Source organism: Grampus griseus (genome assembly GCF_964374135.1).
Source record: "Grampus griseus genome assembly, chromosome: 14".
NCBI classification, from domain to species: Eukaryota; Metazoa; Chordata; class Mammalia; order Artiodactyla; family Delphinidae; genus Grampus; species Grampus griseus.
The window spans coordinates 26096641-26117386 of NC_139008.1; the positions used below are offsets into that span (position 1 = coordinate 26096641).

At 48.6% G+C, this 20746-nt stretch overlaps 1 protein-coding gene across 2 annotated transcripts in view; it reads right to left on the minus strand.

Annotated features, from left to right (window-relative positions):
- Positions 1-370: 370 nt before the first annotated feature.
- The window catches only part of LOC309832345 (BOS complex subunit NOMO1), a 52539-nt gene continuing 32163 nt past the window's right edge, over positions 371-20746 (minus strand). Inside the window, exons 19-31 of one of the 2 annotated variants that reach the window (XM_082670018.1) lie at positions 17927-18145; positions 17746-17828; positions 16742-16901; positions 16473-16599; positions 14583-14696; positions 13563-13690; positions 12346-12487; positions 8297-8380; positions 6991-7101; positions 5582-5683; positions 3905-4024; positions 1310-1402; positions 371-929 (exon numbers count right to left, since the gene is read on the minus strand). In XM_082670018.1, coding sequence (XP_082526144.1) covers positions 798-929; positions 1310-1402; positions 3905-4024; positions 5582-5683; positions 6991-7101; positions 8297-8380; positions 12346-12487; positions 13563-13690; positions 14583-14696; positions 16473-16599; positions 16742-16901; positions 17746-17828; positions 17927-18145 — 1615 coding nt within the window. In that variant the 3' untranslated portion in view covers positions 371-797. The other variant, XM_082670019.1, reaches the window with a different exon arrangement.

Genomic DNA, 20746 nt, shown 5'->3' on the forward strand with positions numbered 1-20746 from the left:
TCCCTTATGCAAACCCGCAGCCTTCAAGCTTCACACATCCTACGTATGCATTTTGTTTGTCTCTAACATTTAAAACGTGGAAGAGTTCACATAAAACTGTCTTCCTGGCTTCTCTAGAAAAATGAACGCATGTTCCCGCAGGGCACCGGGGAGCCAGAGCCCCTGAGAACCTCAGGCTCCTTTAGATCAGGTGGGGGTGGGGCTCTTCGCTGTGCCACAACCCCTCCTCCCCTGTCTTCCGACCACCGCTGAGGCCAAAAGCCAGCTGCCGTGTGTCCTCTCGCCTTCACTCAGGACTCACGTGCCCCTCCAGGCGGCTTAGTCGGTGACCCCAGCATTAGCCCATGTCATCCAAGGACTACACCTGAGATGACCTACAACACAAACAAACGGGCAACTTTATTGAGTTTTACCTCCTAACACACCCTCCCAGTAGTAGACACGGGCTGTGTGGTTTCTAGCAGGGACCTCAACTGCACGGGGAAGTTAAGGGGAAGGTCAATCCAACAGGTGCTTGATTAGGGGGCCAGAGCCCCCATTTACTAGAACTCTTCTTGAAAATGAAGCAGAAGACTGAGGATTACATTCGCACACCACCGGCACAGCTTAAATACTTCTTTGACAAAAATAATAATAATAAATTATCTTCAACTCAGAAAATCAATTGTGCTCAGCAGAGTGACAGGAGGGTCCATTCACGGTATGGCACCGGGGCTGGGCGAGGGGCGGGTGGGGACAGGCAGCATGTCCTCCACGCCAGGGGCCTGTCCCAAGGGAGACTTCCTGGCCTCTTCCCCTCACGTCCGCCTCATCTTCTGTTTCTTGGCTTGTCTCTTAGCGTCTTCCGGGCCACTACTGTCAGAGGCTGCCTGGCCGAGAGCTCGGACTCCCTGCAGGCGACTTGTCAGCTGCAACAGCAAGGGAATGAGCTGGAAAGAGAGAGAGTATGAGAGAGGGGGACGCCAGGAGAAGACTTCCGTCCAGTGAGACATCAGAGACCCTCCCCCATGCCGCTCCCTCCCAGGCCCCGTCACCACCTGCTCTGTGCTCTCAGGCAGATCTCAGTTCAGACCAGGGAAGGTCTTTGTACTAGAGACGGCCACCAGAGACCCAGAGGTACTCCAGGTTTAAAGGTTAGGAGAGCTGTTACAAGAGGGTTATGGCCTTGCAAGGAGGCCTTAGGAATTGGACATGACCTAAAATGCTGTAAACTCTGTAACAGTGGACGTTCTTCCACTGCCACGTCCCAGTCATGAAGGATCCCTCCCCCCATCACATCTGCTGCCCATGAGGTCTCGGGACCCCCTACCTTGTCGTGGTTGTAGCCAGCCAGCAGGATGAGCAGCGTCAGAGGCAGGGCGATGTAGGATCCCTGCGCGATGTCCTGCTCGGGCAGCTTCCTCTGCAAACATCGAGAGCACCGTCACCCCCAGACACCAGTGCTCCATCCACAGCCCTGATGTGCCCGGCTTCTGAGCCGGCCCCCCCCGGGACCCCCGGCACACTTAGTACCCAAAGTAAGGAACCGAAGCGACGCAGATAAATCTCAAGTGAATCCTCTGCTGCACAAACCCTCCTCACTTGCTCTCTGAAGCTCCGGAATAACCAGATTCCGATAAAAAGGTGCTACTCAGCCCCGCACCCTTCACTGTCTAAACTGACAGGACAAACAGCTGCGGGCCGCAGGGGACCCCTGTGGTTGAAAAGTAGAAGGGTCTCATTTTGTTGGGTCCCAGCCGCACACATGGACTCTTTCCTACAAGGAGGCATCGAGAACCCACTGTTCCAGGCTTAGGGACACAGTGAGCAGCAAGCTAGTCCCAGAGGTCATACCCATTGAGGAGGAGAGGCAGCGCTTGGGTCCCAGGGGCCATTCACGCTTCCTTCCAGTGGAAGGACTGACTTTCATCTGGGCCAGTCAGAACAGACCACATTCCCCAGCCTCCCTCGCAGCCAGGTGGGGCCCTGGAACCAGTTCTGGCCAACGGTACAGGAAGAGAAGTGACGGTGCAACACCCAGGCTGTACTCTCGGAGAGAAATGGTGGGCCCTCCCTCCTTGCTGGCCAGACAGCCTCCAGCCAAGTGCGCCATTTCGGAAGGTTGGAGACGTGCTGGAGGATGGCAGAGCCACGGGAGAGAAGGAGCTGCAGGCCCCGGCACCTTGGAGCTGCCATATGACCCCTGGACTGCTCACTCCTGGTGCTGACATAAGACAGAAACTTCCCTCTTGCTAAAGCCCCTGAAATGCTGGGTCTCTGTAACAGCAAATGAACCTATATCCTAACTAGCCCACTCCACCCTGACAACAGAAACAAATAAATTAAAAGATAACTTTCGGTTGACGATGAAACAGGTTAACGGGCCAGAGCACTGGTTCTCAAGATACAGCCCAGGGGCCTCCCTTTCAGGAGATCTGCACGGTCCAAACTATTCTCATAATAATACTAAGATATTACGTGCCATTTTCATGCTCTTACAAGTGTACAGTGGACTTCCCCAGAGGCTGCAAATGTGATGATGTCATGACTGTAACAGGTAATGGGACGTGTGACTTATGGATTCTTGTGTTTTCAGCATTTCTCAGTTTTAATTTCTAATATGATAAATATATATATAACCCATATAAATCACAGCTCTTTGAGATTCGCAACAATTTTTAACAGTGTAAAGGGGTCCCAAGACCAAAATATCTGAGAACACGTAGGCTGGAGAATGACTGAGGGGCCTTTTGACCTGAGATGAGTGAGGCAGAGTGACATGGTCCCTTAATAAACAGAAGGGCAGGAACAGATTTCCATCCCTAACTGCCTACTTCAACATTTTTTGACATGTCTTAGATCCCAAACCATTTTCCATTAAAGTAAATCCTTAAGGAGAAGTTGAAGTCAGTGGGAAGTTACAGAGCGATTATGAGAAGAAGCCTTGAGGACCGCGGTCCAGGCTCCAGGCCAGGTCTTCCCGTGTAATCTCGGGCAGTTACTTTAAGACTAAGTTGATTCAACTATAAAATGGGGATAATACAGACAACACCTACTGCAGGCGAATGTTGTGAAAGTTCAACAAGATGAGGTGTGTGGGGCGGTCAGCAGTGCGTGAAATACTGGGTCAAGCATCAACAACGTGGCTGTCGGTACTGACATTCAACACGGGATAAAGCAAAGCGCCCTTACGGCCCTCATAAGCGTATAGCAATGAGCTGTCCAGCAGACGGCTGGAACGTGGTAAAACTCGGATCTGCTGACCACTCCCAGGTAAGTCACTCAGCCTCTCTGAGCCTCCATAAAAAATGGAAGAATGGCACCTCCCCATGGAAGGATTGTCGTGAGGACCAGCAGGACACCCCGCCAGGCCATCCCTTCCCTGGCACATGGCCCTACTCTCACCGTCTCAGATGTGGGACCACACTCCTGGCAGCAGCTACGAGGCCTGGCTGCTCAGCCCCCACCAAGTGGCACCTCTGTTCTGCCCAGGCCGCCTACGTGGCTCCCTGCACCGAGGGAGTGTCCTGGCGAGCCCTGGTAGGTGTCCCAGGCTGCAGCCCTAGCGCCGTCCATAGAGGCTCTCTCCCTCCCCTAGGGTCACCATGCACCTCCACTCGGAGACAAATAGTTCCCCTACGTGCTCATCTATTTGGCACTTTGTGACCGAGTCTCCGCTGAGCGGAACTGGGAGGAACCCTCTATTCAGGTAAGATCATGGGCCAGGTCATCGAGCACGAGCCAGAAACCAGCAGAGGAGCCACGTTCGAGTCCGGGCTCTGCCACGCACGAGCCCCCAGCCTTCTCTCTACATCAGGGATGATGACTCCCACCAACTTCCTACACGGGATGGGCTCTGAAAAGCACTCAGTGGTACCTGGAACCATTCTTCACACCCTACACCCAGAAACTCCTTCCTCCTTACCGTGGGATTAAAGATCAAGGTGATGTGTTTATGATAGCCCACTGCCGTGAAGGACACTTGCGGCAGGACGTAGTCATACTGGGACCTGGGCAGCGTGGAGTCCAGAAGCACCACGTAATTCTGTGCACAGGGAAGAAGTTGTTGTTTTCATAAAGGACAGCTGGGGCAAAGCAAAAGAAAACTAACTCCTAACGTATGACTGTGATGTAAAGGACTTTATATTTCTAAAGAAATCCCCAAGTTTACACTTCCAAGCCTAGGTTGCTAACTCCCAAGGGGCGGCCTCAGCAGGCTATTCCAGCACTGACAGCCGTGCGTCCCTGACGTCTCTGAAGAGGCGCTCAGAGCTTGTTTTTACAAGCGTATCCAACCACTGCACCTACGGTGGTCCTTGGAGAATCTGACTTTATGAAACACATACAGTTCTGATGAGTCAGTTCTGATGAGGGGGGCACATGATCAAACTGAGGAAGACTCTTTTTAATCTAAAACGAGGTTGACTTTCAAGGGACGATACTTAAGTGGCTCATTAGCTGGCGAGTTCTAAGACGCAGCGTCTCTGCAGTGGTTCCAGTGACGGTCATGGTCCTGGTGTGCTGAGCCCCGACCAGGGGCCCGGTGCCATGAGCACATTAGGCAAATGCCTGTTCTGCTCTCAACCACTGACAAGATCAGGATTATTGCCCCCATTTCACAGATGGGGAGAGCGAGGCCTGAAGAAGTGAAGCATGACGTGCCCAGGGTCTCTCAGCTGTAGGGTACCGAGCAGGCTGTGAGCCCAGGGGAGTCTGTGTCCATGGTGTTGTGCTGCCGAAAGTGGCTTGATTACAAAGGGCACCTGGAGAAGTGGGGAGGAGGCCCCAAACTCCATCACAACCTGCTTCGTTATTTCACAGCCATTTCATGCTGAAAAAGGCCATAGAGTATCATCCCCGTGGCAAATGGTAAGAAGCCGGGGGAGGGACCACACACACACAGGCTCGCTACTCACACCCTCAGGCTAAGTCCCCCGGAAAGGGACCAAGTTCTCTGCAAAGTTTGCTGCCACCGCGCCAGCCACGATAGCTTGCTCTGCCCAATTAAAATGGATAGGAAACATCCTATAATCAGTAAGTGATGAACATTAAGGTCTCGGTTAAATAGATTATGGTATTTCCTCTATCATGGACTACTGTGCAACCGTTAAATATCATGCTATGGAAGATTTAACGATGGGGAAATTATTTGTGATATAGTTTTCATTGAAAAGCAAAGACTACAAAACAATGTACAAGCAAAGACTACAAAACAATGTACGAAAAAGTCCCAGCTTTCCATTATCAAAATAAATATATATGTGTATTTATATTTATACACACATGTGCACATGAATCAAAAAAAGACCAAAAGGAAACCTACCAGCACATTAACAGTGGTTACTTCTGGATGACGGGATTATGTCTGATTTCCACCCCCTCCCCAATCTCCTGCCATGAATGTGTATTATTTTTGCAAATAGAAAAAGAGCTAATTCCAAAAAAATAATCCTTAGAGAGCCCCACCTCCTCTGATTCAGAAAGCACGACATCAACTGTGCCAGCAAGGTGGTATGAGGGGGAAATGGGAGAACTGTGTTTCCTTAGCTGAAAAGTGCAACCACTATGACAAAGACGGAAAGCAGAGTGGAGCGGGCATCACCTGGCCGTCTCTGAGCAGGGGCGGGAAGTGGAAGAAGAGGGATTGGCCCAGGGAGACCGTCTGGATCGGGTTGTCCAGGTTGTCACTTTTGTAAAGCTTTACCTGGAGAGCAGAGACAAAGAGGGCGTGCTTTTAAAACTGAAAACACGATAAACATTGCATTTCAGACACCCTCGGGTCAGCTTATCTCTTGTGGGGAGAGGATCTCTGGAAACATGGATCTTTGAAAGAGCAACCGTCCACCCCTGACAGGCCATTCCTAACGCATCTGAGATGCCAGTGACGTGACACGTGTCAAAATGTTAAGATTTTAAAATAGATTCTGATAACTTATGTTAACACTCAAAATAGTGTAGTGATACTATTGAAGAGAATAGCTTCTAACATGTCTATAACATGCCAGGCCTGCTACAGGCACTTCACATACATCGTCACCAACCTTGGCTATTAAACAGGCATGGTAGTCATCCCCATGGAGACTCAGAGAGCCTGCGTCACCTAAGGTCGCACAGTTATCGCCTGGTAGAGCCTGGGACCCAGCCCTCCTCACTGCTGGCCTCGCCCACCTGGCGTGGCCTCCCACATGCTGTATCCTCAACCCCACAGGTATTCCTTAAACTTGAAATGCATTCCCATTTTGCGTTTGGTTCTCTGGCTGCTTCCAGAAGCAATTCAGTGCTTTGTTGGTGGCCCTTCTTTCTCTCCAGCCCAGGTTCGCTGCCTGTTCCCACTACCATCTGCAATGGGGCGTGAGACACGGGAGGTACAGCCCTGGCACCATACCCTCCCTCCAGTTTCCCCATCCCTGCCCAGGCCTCTTCACACTTGGGCATCACCCACCAGGCCAACAGACAACATGCCCGCAGCCCCTGAAGGGCAGCTGAGGTGAGTTAACCTAAGCACATGTTCTCACTCAAGTCAAATGCTTCATTGTATATATTACATGTGCCTCTGAAAAATACTTCCCCATGGCGATTCATTAACATCGTTCCAGGCATCACAGGGCACTGTACAGACACTTCTTCCTTAACTGCAGACATGCGGGTTCTGTTAGAGCTCCAGCAGGCCTTAAGAGGCCACTGAGTCCAACTCCGTGGTATCACAGAGCAGGGGACAGAATCTAGAAAGTTTCCGTTTTAGACTCCAGATTGTATTGCTCGTTCATTAGGTTTCTACTGTGATGCTTCCAAAGACACACACGGCTGGCAAAACAGTGACCTGAAACTGGACCACGTGTCTCTCCAGCAATCAGGAATCATTCCCCCAGAGGCATGCTGGGATTGAAGATTCTTAAATCTCAACCTCAACCCTCAGCTAAAGCAAGCACTAGACAGGCCCGGATATCCTGCTCCCTCTCATCTTGAAGCCGGAAAGAACAGAGCACTTGAACCTTAAAAATCTGGCCTTACCCATAATGTAGGAAGATACTCGGATGAAGTGATCACATTTCCACTCAAGTCAAACTGATTTATCTGCCGGAAAACTATGATGTTCACATCATCAATGTCGTTATTCCCAACCTGAGAAGAGAGAAGGAAGACTGGGGTTGAGGACGCTGGAAGGGGGACCTCTACTCCAGCCGGGGGATCTCCTAGGAGCTATTTCCTAGCTGACTTCACTTTGTATTCAGGGAGCAAAGCTTGCCGTTCCAGCAGCCTGAGTCTATGGTCCCAAACTGACAGGAGATGGGCGACACCTGGCCCATGGGCACGCTTTGTTTGACAAGCACAGTTTTTTTCTTTTTCTAACTTTTAATGACTTGTCAACATTCAAAAAAAGCAATTTCATTTAAAAAAAGCCAGATTTCCCAGCTTTTCTTGAAAAAAGGGAAAGATGTTCTTGCCTGGCAGGGATTGGCAGGAGCCAAGCTCCAGCTGCCCCCCCCGGGTGGGTGGGTGCCCCCGTTTGTGACCTTTTCATATGTGGGACCATAGTCCACATGGCTGCCTGTGATCCTGGTCTGAGTCCCCATGGCAGGGAAATACAAAATTATAAGACATAGCCATCACAACCATTTAAAATGCCAGATGCCATAAAGACATGAAGAAAACTCACTTTCTAGGCCAAAAAGTCCTAAATGGCCCACCGGCCTCCTAACCCCTCATAATCTTTATGCTTAATGCCACCTAATAAAGCCAGCAAGAGGCAGGCCCTCTCGTCCACCCAAGCCCTCTACTCTAGCGAACAAGACTTATTCTATGGAAGAAAACCTCACTGAAAATGATTCCAAGGCCACTTCCTGGGACCTGGAGGGCTGCCTCTTTAGGGATCAATTAGCTAAGTTGTGATCCTAAAGATCAAGAGGCTCTCCTTGGTGGGAAAACAAGGTCATCTAAATATAAGAAAAGTGGGCAGCCCCATCACCAATTAAGCCCATGTTCTCTTTATTACCCTCCCTTGATTTGAAATGCTACTTAGCCCTTAAGATCCTTAACTTGCAGAATAATGATGGGAACTTGCAGGGGAAGTGGGGAAACAACAGCTGGGATTTCTTCTCTGTACGCAAGACAGCGATGCTATTCATTAAAAGCCCAAGAAAATGCTGCTTGTGAAAATGACACTATTCCAAGAGGGCCCTTAATTAGGATTTAAAGCGCCCCCCGCACCCCGCCCCAGCCGAAACAGATGAAAGGCAGACAGCCACAGGAGTGCTGAAGGATTTTTGATCAGGGAAGCAATCATGCCACGATTCCACTGAAGAATTTCATGTCATACCGCAATGACCCGGTGGTGAGGCAGGGCCCGTTCAATGTGGTCGTTGCCTTCTGCCTTGAGCTGAACGTGGTATACACATCCCGGCTGCAAACAAAAGCAGGAGTCACTTCTTTGGAAAGGGGCTTGTCACGAGACCTGATCTGAGCCTGCTCTGCCTGCAGGCCCCCATCAGAAGGGTGCCTTCCTGTTCCACCTCAGTTCCTAAGATGTGGCCTGTTAACCTTCTTAAGAGTTCCTTGAAAAAGCACCCTGATGCAGAAACATTTTCCTGAAGTTCTACAATTCCTTCAAACCCCATTCAGTTTCTCCTACCCAACGGAAATTAAATGTGGTTTCTGATTCCAAAACTGCAAGCATGATATGCTTATTCTGATAAAATTATTCTTCCCTTGCTGCCCAGCCCGCCCCTCTAGCTGTGTATGTGCACTGAATGGTATCTGGAATGACATTCCCAAAGGGGTATTATTTCTGGGGAGTGGGATTTGAGGTTTTCCCTTTTTTAAAACAAATTTCTTCTTTATACATTTTATTCTATTCCTCAAATGTATAGGCATATATGATGTTTACCAAAAAAAAAAACCCACACTTTTCTAAAAAAACTTTTTTTGTTGACACTGCACACATGAAGGATGTATATTATTTACTTAGATAATTTTTTGGCAGATAGCAGTAAAGTACTTTGTTCTAATAAAGCCAGCAGATTATGACAATTTTCCAATAGAGGGAAGTAAACTGCCTTAAAGAAATGAAGTTTTTTGTTTGTTTCTCACATTGCTGTATGGGCTAGTTGCAACTCTTAATAAAGAAAGATATGAGTTCAAGATATGAGCCTTCTCGGAAGGCTGCAAATCAGACAAAATTAGCTTTACGCAAGGCTTTAAGATTATAAAAGAACCCACTGTTTGTCAACTTCTGAACTACTTTTTTTCTTACACACTTATTAAAAGAAAAGATCTGCATCTTTCTGCAAAGGATGACAGATCACTTATACTAGCGGGGTTTTAAAAACTTTTAAAACAACCAATTGCTGATCATCAACTGCACACTGGACCCGATGACACATTAGGATCTAGAGCCGGGGCCAAGTTCAAAGTTGACCGTGTGCATCCAAGAGGGGACAACCCTGAGATCGTAACTGTTGATCTATACGTTAGCGAGGATAACACGGCCCTGGTCTCCTAAAATCGTGTGCACTGTTACCTTCTTCTCTGTGTGCGGGCAGAGCAGTGTCCGAAACGGCATTCGCTCTACATTAACCAGGGGCCCTTCCAGGTGGTAGCTTAAGGGTGATTTTTTTTTTCCCTTTCAAAATTTTATCCTTTTTGATATGTTGCTTGAACTATTTTATAATGAGCACACGGGTACCTTTACAGAGACAATAAAGCTATTATTAAAAAAACAAGAACAATCAAATTTATGATCACCAATGGTGATTGCATTAATTCACTTTATAGCTCAGTGAGGACTAGCAGCATTGGGTCTGGTTCAAAATATCTACCTGCACCTCAGAAAGGAAAGACATGCATAGCGATTTGTAAAGAAAAGAAGGGACGGGCACTGCTGAAGATGGGAACAATGGGCACTGCCCTCTCATGCCCATGCCCAGCCGGGCAGGAGCCCATCGGGCAGCTGCTCCCATCCTAACCGGCCCGACTCCTCGCTCCTGGCCGGCTGACTCTGGGATTCACCTTCAGCCTCTGGCAGCAACACCTAGGGATGCAGCTTCTCACCCAAGATGCCTTGACAAGTACACTGACCGGAAAGATCAACTGGGGAAATGAATTCTAACGGGGGTTGAAATCTTTGGGAAATGTTCAACAAGGGCTCTCCAGCCCGGCATCCTCTGGGAGACTGGAAAACTCAAATCTAAACCCTAGATGGGAAACGTCTAGCCTTAGGCTATTCCTCCAGAATCTGAGGCCTGGCACGTGAAAAAGGCGTGGGCTGCCACAAGGGGGCGACTCTAAACAACACTGAAACCACTAATGAATTAACACCTATTACGAGGAGGGTGTGGGGCAGCATCATTTAAAACGGAAATCTATTGTCGTGGAGAAGAAAATGATATTCGGTTTAGTTAAATAAAATGTGTTAAGTTGGTGAGTTTAGAGAAACATGTCTGGGCCACTAAGACCCTCGGAAGAACCAACACGGTGATGCGGAATCTGCATTCCTACAACCATAAGAGGGAGGTGAGCCTGAAACACCGAGTCCCCCCAGCCCCGGCCAGGGGAAGGCAGACTGAAGTGCACAGGCTCCTGCGAGGCCATCCACCTGCTGCTAACTTAGACCAAGAAAAGCTGCAAGCAAACACCTAAGCTGGCAGTTCTGGTGAGGACCACCTCAGGGGAAGGTGCTGTCTGTTCTTGCTTTTACCACTTACGGAGTCAGTGTATCACACACTGCTCCATGTGTTTTACGTGTATTAACTCACTTAATACTCACAGCCATCCTGGAAGGTAGACATTATTCTCATCCTCACTTTACAGATGATGAAACACATAAAAAGCATGAGACACTTGCCTGAACTTACACAGCTAAGAAATGACGGAGGCAGGGAGAAAGGCATTAGTGCAGCCCACGAAGGACTAAATTTCAAAGGCTGGGCCTGCACTGAAGGCAAGAGACAGAGAAGCTGGCTCTAAGGACCCGTCGCCCCTCCCGGGGCCCTGGCTACAGCCGGCCTGGGGGGCGGGGGACATCCATGCTGCCGCCACCACTCTGTGCTCTCTGGAACCACTGCTACGAGGAAGGAAAGCAGGCCTGGGGGACAGCAGGGAGCAGTGTCCCGGTGGCAGCATGCTCCACAGAGGGTGGGCCTCTCCAAGGGCAGAGGAGAGCGAGAAGGGAGCGTCGCGGTCAGGCCATCCAGACTCCTGCGGGAGCAAGAGCGCCGCTGTCTCGCCGAGTCTGAGGAGAAGATACTGAAGACGGGGAGTGGTGGGCAGAGGGCACAGGGAGCCCACCTGTGGGTGTGCATCCGGCTGGGCCATCAGAGCATACGTTCTCCAGTCCTCCCCAAGCCCATCTTCCTCCTTCAGCTTTTTGAACCCTCCTCACTCACCAAGCAACCTCCTGACCTGACTTCCCCATATCTGCGGGTGGGGATGGGCGGACAATGGACATGGCTGTTCTTACCTTTGGGAAAGGACAGCATCGCCCCAACATACCTAAGTAAACTGGCAAACGGATTTGCACCTCAGCTCATGCGATTCAGGCAAACATCAGTCAGTTGCCAAGAGGTGTACGACTATCCCTGGGGTCAACTAAGAACATCCAGTTTGTGAATCTGAAAGGCTGAGGACCAAACCCTGGATCCAAGTGGCCCTGTCCAGTGGGTGCCATCAACCCACATTCTGGTTTGGTGACTCCTACTTAGTGTCTGCTGAATGAGCAAATGAATGCATGGATGTGCAAGTAAAAGTGAGGAAAAAGGCACCATAAATTCTGAACCAAATGTTGCAATTGAGCAGCCAAAAGGACAAATAAGTCGGTTATTTGGCCTGCACAGAGTTGTGGGTTGTTTTTTTTTTTTAATTGGTTGTTAACCTTCTAAAAATCAGAAGTTTTCACATTTTTACAAACTCAAAACGATCTGGCAACCCTGAGTCTGTCTTCCCACACAGCTGTGTAGAGCTGGAGCTGAGTGGCAGCTGCCCCCTTCTCGTGGGCCAGGCCCTCTCCAGGGCCCCGCAGTCCACACCACTCCCTACCAGGCACCCAGCATCCTCCAGCCTTTCACACTTGTCTTCTGGCGCCACAGGCATCTGGTTTGAGAGCCCTGGCCTGAGCCACACTACCCATGCTAGGCAAAAGGTGCCCCAAACCCATGGTTTTCCACCTTTATTTCACTACAAAACCCCCAACCCAGTACATCAGCTACATAAAAGGTAAGTATGTCAGCTACAATAGGGATTGGGAAGAGTTCTAGAACCTACGCTGCCCTGGCAATGCTCTCGACCCCATTCCTAGTAGTCTTGGGGGTACCACAAGGCACTGCTGAACCCGGTATGCAAAAATCCACTAATGAAACACGTCCAAAGGCTCACCAGCAATCCACGTAACCTGAACTTCCCTTCTTCGTCTGTCACGGTGTCTTCTCCATAAATACTGCAGTCGTTCTGGCCCACTGCTTCCACGGCAACACCCTGTTCTGGTTCTCCATTTAAGGAAGAAACTGTACCATAGCAACTAGAGGGACGAGAGAAGAAACAGAACATGACATTCTTGGGGTTTTCTGAAGCACACAAAAGATTTCAGGGAAAGTGTCCTGCATTTACTAACAATTTACAGTGCAAAATAGCTCAGTGGAGAACTGCCCCAAATGACCCAGACAACTCAGTTCTAGCTGTGTCACTTGCAAATCGAGCCTTCCTGCCGGAGGGCTCAGGCCAGCCAGAAGGCTGTCATCAATTTCTCTTCTTGTACATTCTAAAGGATGCTCCAGAAAATTGTAATTAAAAAAGGATAAGCTTTATTTTATTCCACTTTATTGTATTTTGTTAAGCTTTAATTTAAATAATGAAGCATCCAATAAAATGAAAATAAGTCACTTCCCCTTTCATTCCATTTTTATATTCGATTGAAAATGGTCCGTTTTTCTAAACCCACTCTTTCTGATTAATCGATCTTTGCCTCGAGTGCTTTTGTAAATGTGTATAAATATATTTATTAATATTTGTATAAACTGTCTCCGAAAGTATTCAGAAACACTGGAAAACCTAGGTAGCTCAGAGACCAGGATAGGAGGGAAACTTCACATTGTACAGACTCTTTCCAGCATTTCCAAGTTTCACTCAAGTGAATGCATTTCCTCCTTTTCAAAATGTAACTCCCTCAAGTTTCAGACTTTTTTAAAAAATGAAAATTTTTAGGAACTAAATAGGGTCTTTCAGGCCAATTTCAAAATAGGAACTTTGTGACTGAATCATTCGTTTGAAGGGAGTTCCCTGTTGGCCTAATTGTTAGGATTCAGCACTGTCACTGCTGTGGCCTGGGCTCGATCCCTAGTCAGGGAACTGAGATCCTGCAAGCTGCCCGGCATGGCCAAAATTAAAATTAAGAAAAAAAAAGGGGGGGTGTACACTTGTTGGAGATATTAGAAGAAAACGGCAGCAGTCAGGAGCCTGTGGACCTCATATCTTATATCCCTTGTCTTCCAAATAAAATCAGTATGAAGACTGGGATGAGTTTCTAGAGAATAGAAGCGTGAGTGTGATCCCACAGCCCGGGCTTGGGAGAGGGGGGTGCAGGTGGGGCTGCCTACCTGTAGGCCGTGCGGTAGCCGGTGATGGTGATCTTCAAGTTCTGCCCCTCCTGCACCTCGATCATCTGCGAGGATGGCTCAAACCGGAATTCTTTCATCATGGGCTTGAAGTAATACTGGCCGGGGCTCTGCCGAGAGACAACCACAAACTGAGCCTCTGCTGCAAATCTAGGTATGGCTTCAAAGGGGGCGGCTGAAGTCATGATGGACCAGAATTAGGCCCAAGAGCTCCATGGCTTCCTAGACACCCAGAAATGGTAACTCTAACTCTACAATAAATCATTACAGTGACAGCAATTACAAGTCTAACAGCAGCTGTCATCATGGTGTGCCTACAAGAACGCTGTGGGGTAGAAATCATATGTGAATTTTATGAAGGAAGCAACTGAGGCTCAGAGAGGTCAAGTAACTTGCCTGAGATGACCCAGCAAGTAAGTAGCAGATGGAAGATTTGAAGCTGGGTGCGCATCACTGCACAGCATGTGATCTTTCGGATACACCTCACTGCCTGTTTGCCACATCCCTGTAACAGTCACTTTATTCCCAGGACTGACAAGATGGTCAATTGACGTGCACTCCTGAGTGCCCACCACTCAGGGCCTCATTGTACATCCCCAGTGAAAAATGGGTGCTATCCTCCCACCATGGGGCGTGTGCTTTGCAGAAGAAACACAAGCTCAACCCCCAAACGAGACTCGGCATTATAAACAGCACGATCCTGTGGTGAAACAAAGGGATGCCTGAGACAGGAGCCGCTGTGGCCGGGGTAATTAATTACACTGTCTCAGTGACAAGGGGGTGACCAGAAAACAAGAAGTCTGTGCAGAAGGGAACACGAATCAGCAGCATTAAGTTCTAGTGAGAGCAATCCTCTAATTACGTCTGGTCCCCGAAGAAACGTAAAACACTCCAGGCTGGTTTTCTGTTCTCACGTTGTCAAGCAACACACAAGTCATGGCCGCCGTGTCCCGGCACTCTCACGGGGGAGTCAGGCAGGCAGTAAACTACCAGACACCTTACCAGGTTTGAGAAGGTCAGAATGCCGTTGTCCTGAGTCAAGAGGTTGGAACGAAACACACCACCGCTGAGGGATAAGAGGACCCCAGGGAGGGGCTGGTCGTCTTCAGCTTTTATCTGGGGGTGGAAAAAGGAACCCCAGAGCAAGGTTAATTCATATTAACCATGAACAAGTCAAGAGGTAATCCTTAATGGGTTGTTTTTCTTTTACCGTTATTCACTGGGGGAGACAAAAGGTCTCCTCTTCATCCCCAGGGTAACCAATGTTAATAGTTTGGTGTGCAGCCTTCCAGAACTCTCTGTGCCCACACAAATCTTATCAGCATTATGGCTGCTGTTGACGGACTTCATAAGTGATCTGGTGGGGCTGGGGGAGGCCCCCTAAACAGTACGGTTCTGTAACTGCAAGTTGCTTTCTCTGCCCTCAGCCACTTTCCCGGCTGCCCTCGTCCACCAGTCCCCACCGATCAGCCTCGCTGCTTCGGAACAGCTGCACATCATTCTAAAGCAGAGGTCAGCCAACAATGGCACACAGGCTAGCCATCGAGTTTAGTGATGGAAAAGGAGAGACGATCTGAATGTCCCTGAGCGTGTGTATCCTTGTGCACTTAAGTTTTTCTTTTTCCGAACAGTCAATTCCTAGGAGTAGAATTGTCGGAAGTGTGCACTCGAAATTCAGAAAGAAACCCCCAAACTGCCCTCCATGGTGGCTGTAACCATTTCCAGCTCCAACAAATTACCTATGTGTGGGAAAATGCGTGCTCGCCAAGAAGATGGATATTGTCTTGATTACTGCAAATCTCACCCCAGACCCAGTGTTCCTTTGCATTTCCCCAGTGACTACCGAAGTCGAGTGTTTCCTGTATGTTTATGAGTGACTTGGATGATTTCCGTGAACTGCCTTTCATATCCTTGGTTCATCTTTTCTCTGTTGGGTTGTCTTTTTTTTTTTTAATTTAATTATTTATTTATTTTTGGCTGCATTGGGTCTTTGTTTCTATGCACGGGCTTTCTCTAGTTGCGGCGAGCATGGGCTTTCTCTTGTTGAAGAGCACAGGCTCTAGGCACACAGGGTTCATTACCTGTGGCACACGGGCTCTAGAACGCAGGCTCAGTAGTTGTGGAGCACGGGCTTAGTTGCTCCACAGCGTGTGGGATCTTCCTGGACCAGGGCTCAAACCCGTGTCCCCTGCATTGGCAGGCAGATTCTGAACCCACTGCGCCACCAGGGGAGTCCCATGTTGGGCTGTCTTTTTCTTATAGATTTTAGGAGACCCTGGTAAACAGGGAATGTTATTTATGGTACAGATATTTCTTCCCAGTTTGACTATCTTTCAGTTTGGTTTAAAATGCATTCTGCAATATAGAATTTTAATTTATTTGCCCTCTATGTTGAAAATATTCAGCCTCAAGATCTCCAGACTCACTCTGTCCATTACACAGCATGCTTCTTCCCAAGAAGGACTGAGGCAAGAGAGAAAGACATTCTGCATCCTTCAACAGAGAACAGAGTCAAGGATGAAAGCTTAAAATACTTCCCAAAAGGTATGCACACAAGCTTAAGTCAACAGATCTCCTAATTACAAGTGAAAGAAGCCAGACCAAAAAAAGAGTACATCCTGAATGATTCCATTTATATAAAACTCTAGGAAATGCGAAATGATCCAAAGTGAAAGAAGGCAGATCAGAGCAGTGGGGAGGGGCAGGAGAGATGGGTTGCCAAGGGTATGAGGAAATTTTGGAGGGTGACGGATGTGGCCACCATTTTGACTGTGGTAGTGTTTTCATGGGGGTCATCATATGTCAAAACTGTCAAATTATACACTTTATGTGCAGCTTACTGTATGTCTATTATACCCCATAAAGCTGCTTTTTAAAAGCACACAGTATTACCTCAAAGCTCACGCCTGCCAAGGCATAAGCCTTAAAGTCTCCTATGGTTCCTTCCACCGCAGTCAAAACGTAGCCCTCCTTCTGCGAAGACACGGTATACTCCAGGTCACTGTGCAGTGGCCCAACACTGAGTAAAAAAGAAACACTGGAGATGGCTTTGCTTCAAATCCTGGAAGAAGCATCACCTGCCCCAAGGAAACCTGGCTCCCCAGTTTCTTTCTAGGCTCCCCGACTGATCCCAAGCAAATGTTTCTTAGTCACGGCCTTACCTATAGGCACCTTTGTCGTCAGTAAAGACTGTGATCAGGGGTGAACTCGCCCCCTTTTCACTGATGACAATCTCCACTCCTTCCAACTCTGGGTGGATCTGGCCTTCCAGAAATAAGCCTGCTTTCCCTTGTATCTCAATCAACTTCCCTGGGCAGCTTTCTAAAAAGGGAAGAGATAAACAGAAGACTAGGTTGGGGCTTCCCATTAAAGAAGGGCCTAAAACGGAGATATTGGAAGCCAGCTCCAATGAGGCTGCTGTCTGTACCAGAATCCTCAGTGACTGCAAGTGGCCCAAGCCTCTCACCATTGACGAATGGCCTTGTTCAACTGCCAGGAATGTTAGCAGGTACAGCCTACAAAGCTGGCTTTCCCCTGCTCCTCTCCCTTGGCTCTCACAGGCCACAGGTGAGGAGAGAAGCCGTTACTGCAGGTCAGAGCCTGTGCGGCTGGACCTCAGAGGACCGGTATGGAAGGCTGCCCCGGACAGGCTGCCTGCTGGACAGCCACGCCCTTCAATACTCTCCTTCCAAACACAGAAACATCCAGGGTTTAATGAACCCACGATGCTGGGAAAAGCTATTGGTAGCCTAAATATTCCACCAGCAATCACTTCTGGTTATCCAGTCCCCAAAAGACCCTCCCATAACCCCGACCAAAAAACATAAACATCACAAACAGTTCGGACACACGAAGACATTTCAGACGTTTCAACAACTGATGCTTTTGCTTTTTATCTCCCTTCTGGTGTCAACCTGATAACATCAAGGAAAACTGAGTCCTTTTCCAAAAAGATCCCCCAATTCTAATAGTGAAAGTTACGTTTACTGATTTAGACCTTTCGTTCATCCACTCACTCATCAAGTAGTAAGATCTATGTGCCAAAGGGGACTGAAGTGCCTTACAAAGATGGTTTCACTATAACAGCAGCACAGAATAAAATTTTAATTTCAGGGAAAGAAACACTTGCAAAGGTGTGTCATCGGCTCACTGAGCTGACATTTACCTCCACTGACGGTGGCTTCCATGGAAGGAGGATAAAAGAGCAGCTCTTTAGACGAGGGTGTGACAGTGATTTTCTCCCCAGACCTAAAATAAGTAAGATACTTCAATGTGGCTGGTCTGTCCCCCCATGAGGAAGGACATCAGAACAGACGACCCTGCAGGGAAAGCCGGAGAGCGCTTACCGTGCCCAGTAGGAGAAGTCGTAGGAGAAGGGGCCCTGTAACTCGTCCACCATCTCCTGCACAGGGGGCTTGGTCCTTCCCTCAACCCCCTCCTCTCCACCGGTCTTCTCCCTCTCCTGCCTGCGGCTCTCGATCTCGGCCAGCTGCTGCTCCCTCCGCAGCTCCTGCATGGACCTCAGAGGGCCGAGGACCAGGGCAGGTTCGCTGTCGATGGAAGATCTGGAAGAAAGGAAGGAGCGGTCCAGAAGACGAAGTCACGTATCCCTATAGTCAGTGGGAATCAGACATTTCTGCAAGCAGAGATCCAGCAGTAAAAAAAACCCAAGCACCTCATAAAGCCACCAACACATTCTTCTCCTGTTTTGAATAAACTAATAGCTTTTTAAAAACAAAAAACTGAACTTCTTTGCCATGGTGGACGTATCTGATAGATCTGGGCTGGGATGAAATACCACTGACTTTATGACTTGAAGGAAACATCAGATTTCCCGTAGGACATGGAGTCCTTCCCACACCACACCACCATCTTCTGTCTCTCTTTCAACCTTTATTGAGAACATACTCTGCAAGAGAACCAGGCACTGGGGAGACTGTACACAGGACAGACAACATTCCCCAACCTCATGGAATCCACATTCTAGTGGGAAGAGGCAGACAATCAACAGAAAAACGTTGTCAGGTGATAAGTACAATAAGGAAAAATAAAGCAGCGTGGAAAGATAAAAGAGCTGGTGGGAGGCAAGGGGCACTACTTTTTATTAGGGGCTGAGCCAAGTCCCTTCTGATAAGGTGACACCACTGCCACCTGAAGGAAGGGCGACAGAGAGCAAACCACTTGGCTCTGGGTGAGGCCTCAGGCAAGAAGGTGTTGAGCGAGTGCAAAGTCTCTCGAAGCCTTGGAGGCAGCTCCCTGCCATGCTCAAGGGACAGCAAGGAGGAGAACAGGGAGGCCTGGGCAGAGGGACCCAGGCAGAGCCAGATCAGGTAGAGCCAGATCAGGTGTCAGACTAGGGCTTGGAAAACCTTGGTGTGGACCCTGAGGGGATGGAGTTTTAAACAGAGGAATGACAGGGTCTCCACTTTTAAAGATCACTTGGACTTCCCCATGAACAACACACTGTTATAAAGCAACAGCCAAAACTCGGACGCCAGACAGGAAGCTGCGGCAACAATCCCAGCAAGAGACAAGGGTGGGTGGAACCAAAGTATAGAGGCCAGGTGCTAAGAAAGGACTGGATGACGGATATACAGTTGGCCCTCCATTTCCGCAGGTTCCGCATCCGAGGATTCAACCAACCGCAGATGGAAAATATTTGGGGGAAAAGATATTCCAGAAAGTTCCATAAAGTAAACCTTGATTTTGCCACATGCTGGCAACTATTTACATAGCATTTACATTGTATTTACAACTATTTACATTGCATTTACATCGCGTTGGATATTAAAAGTAATCTAGAGATGACTTAAAGTATATTTAAACTATACAGGAGAATGTGCATAGATTATATGCAAATACGACTCCATTTTATAAGGGACTTGAGCATCTGTGGATTTTGGTAACCACGGGGGGTCCTGGAACCAAACCCCACGGATAACGAGGATTGTACAGTTGAGGATTTGCAGATGGATCGGTTGGGTATGGGATGCAAGAGAAAGAAGAATCAAGGACCAACGAGAAAGATGGAGCTGCCATTTCTGAAACAGAGAAGGCTACAGAGGAGGTCTGTGGAGGGCGACCACCAGGAATCTGGTTTTGGATCCGGGAAGTACAAGATCCCCATTAGGGACCCCACCCCCGGCCATGTCCAGCTGGAAGATGCATTTCACATAATTTTCAGCAAAACCAAACCAAACAAAAACTCTTCTGAGGTTACAAAAATAAAGTTAATAAAGACTGAAAACAACGTAACACGGAGTCACTACTGGTAAAAATATGACTTTCTAGTCATACCAGTAATTCATACTTTCCAAGCAGGAAAATACTAAAAGACATTGCTCCAGCACCAGGCAAAGTGCCAGGCCCACAAGACAAACGCAGCAAGTCCTTCTCCTAGAAACCATGTCACCCTGGTGAATAGGTATCCCATCAATTCAGTCAGAGACCACGGGCTGCCCCTGACACTCCTCCCTCCCTGACCCCACGTGGTCAGACTGCTGCCGCGTCCCTTCAACTCAATCTCCCTGACAACTCTCCAACCCGTCCGCTTCTCTCCATCCCCACCGCCATCCGCCTGGCTGAAGCCCCATCCTCCCTCACCTGGACTCCTACAAGAGCCTCTGCCCCCACCTCGATCGACCTCCACTCTTGCGCCTCTTCTATCTGTTCTCCACTCAGCAGCCAGGGGGACCTTCTTGAAACAAAGAGAAAGTGATCCCTCTACTTGAAATATGTCAGAGTGTCCACGGGACACAGCTAAGACCCTTAACGTGGCTGGCCCCCAGAAGCCCACCTCTCCTGCATGGACCTCAACCCCCTGACAAGGTCAAAGTCAAAGCACTTATGACAGCTGTAATTTTACAGTTCTGTATGTGACTCTTGGACTACTGTCCGCTGCCCCCATGAGACTCTAAGTTCCACGAGGGCAGGGGCTATCACCTACGCCCAGTGCCTAACCACTGAGGATTCTCCATCCATATTTTCTTCACGGAAGGACGGGTGGACAGAAAGATGGAGACACTGCTGGAAAGGCAACTTCAAATAAGGTAAGCTGGGAGAAAGTTACTCAGATTTCCATTCTATTTGACAAAGATGGTCATATTGTCAAAATTCTTTCCTTTCTTGAGAAAATTAGGGTATCAGATGCACCCACCACACAGCAA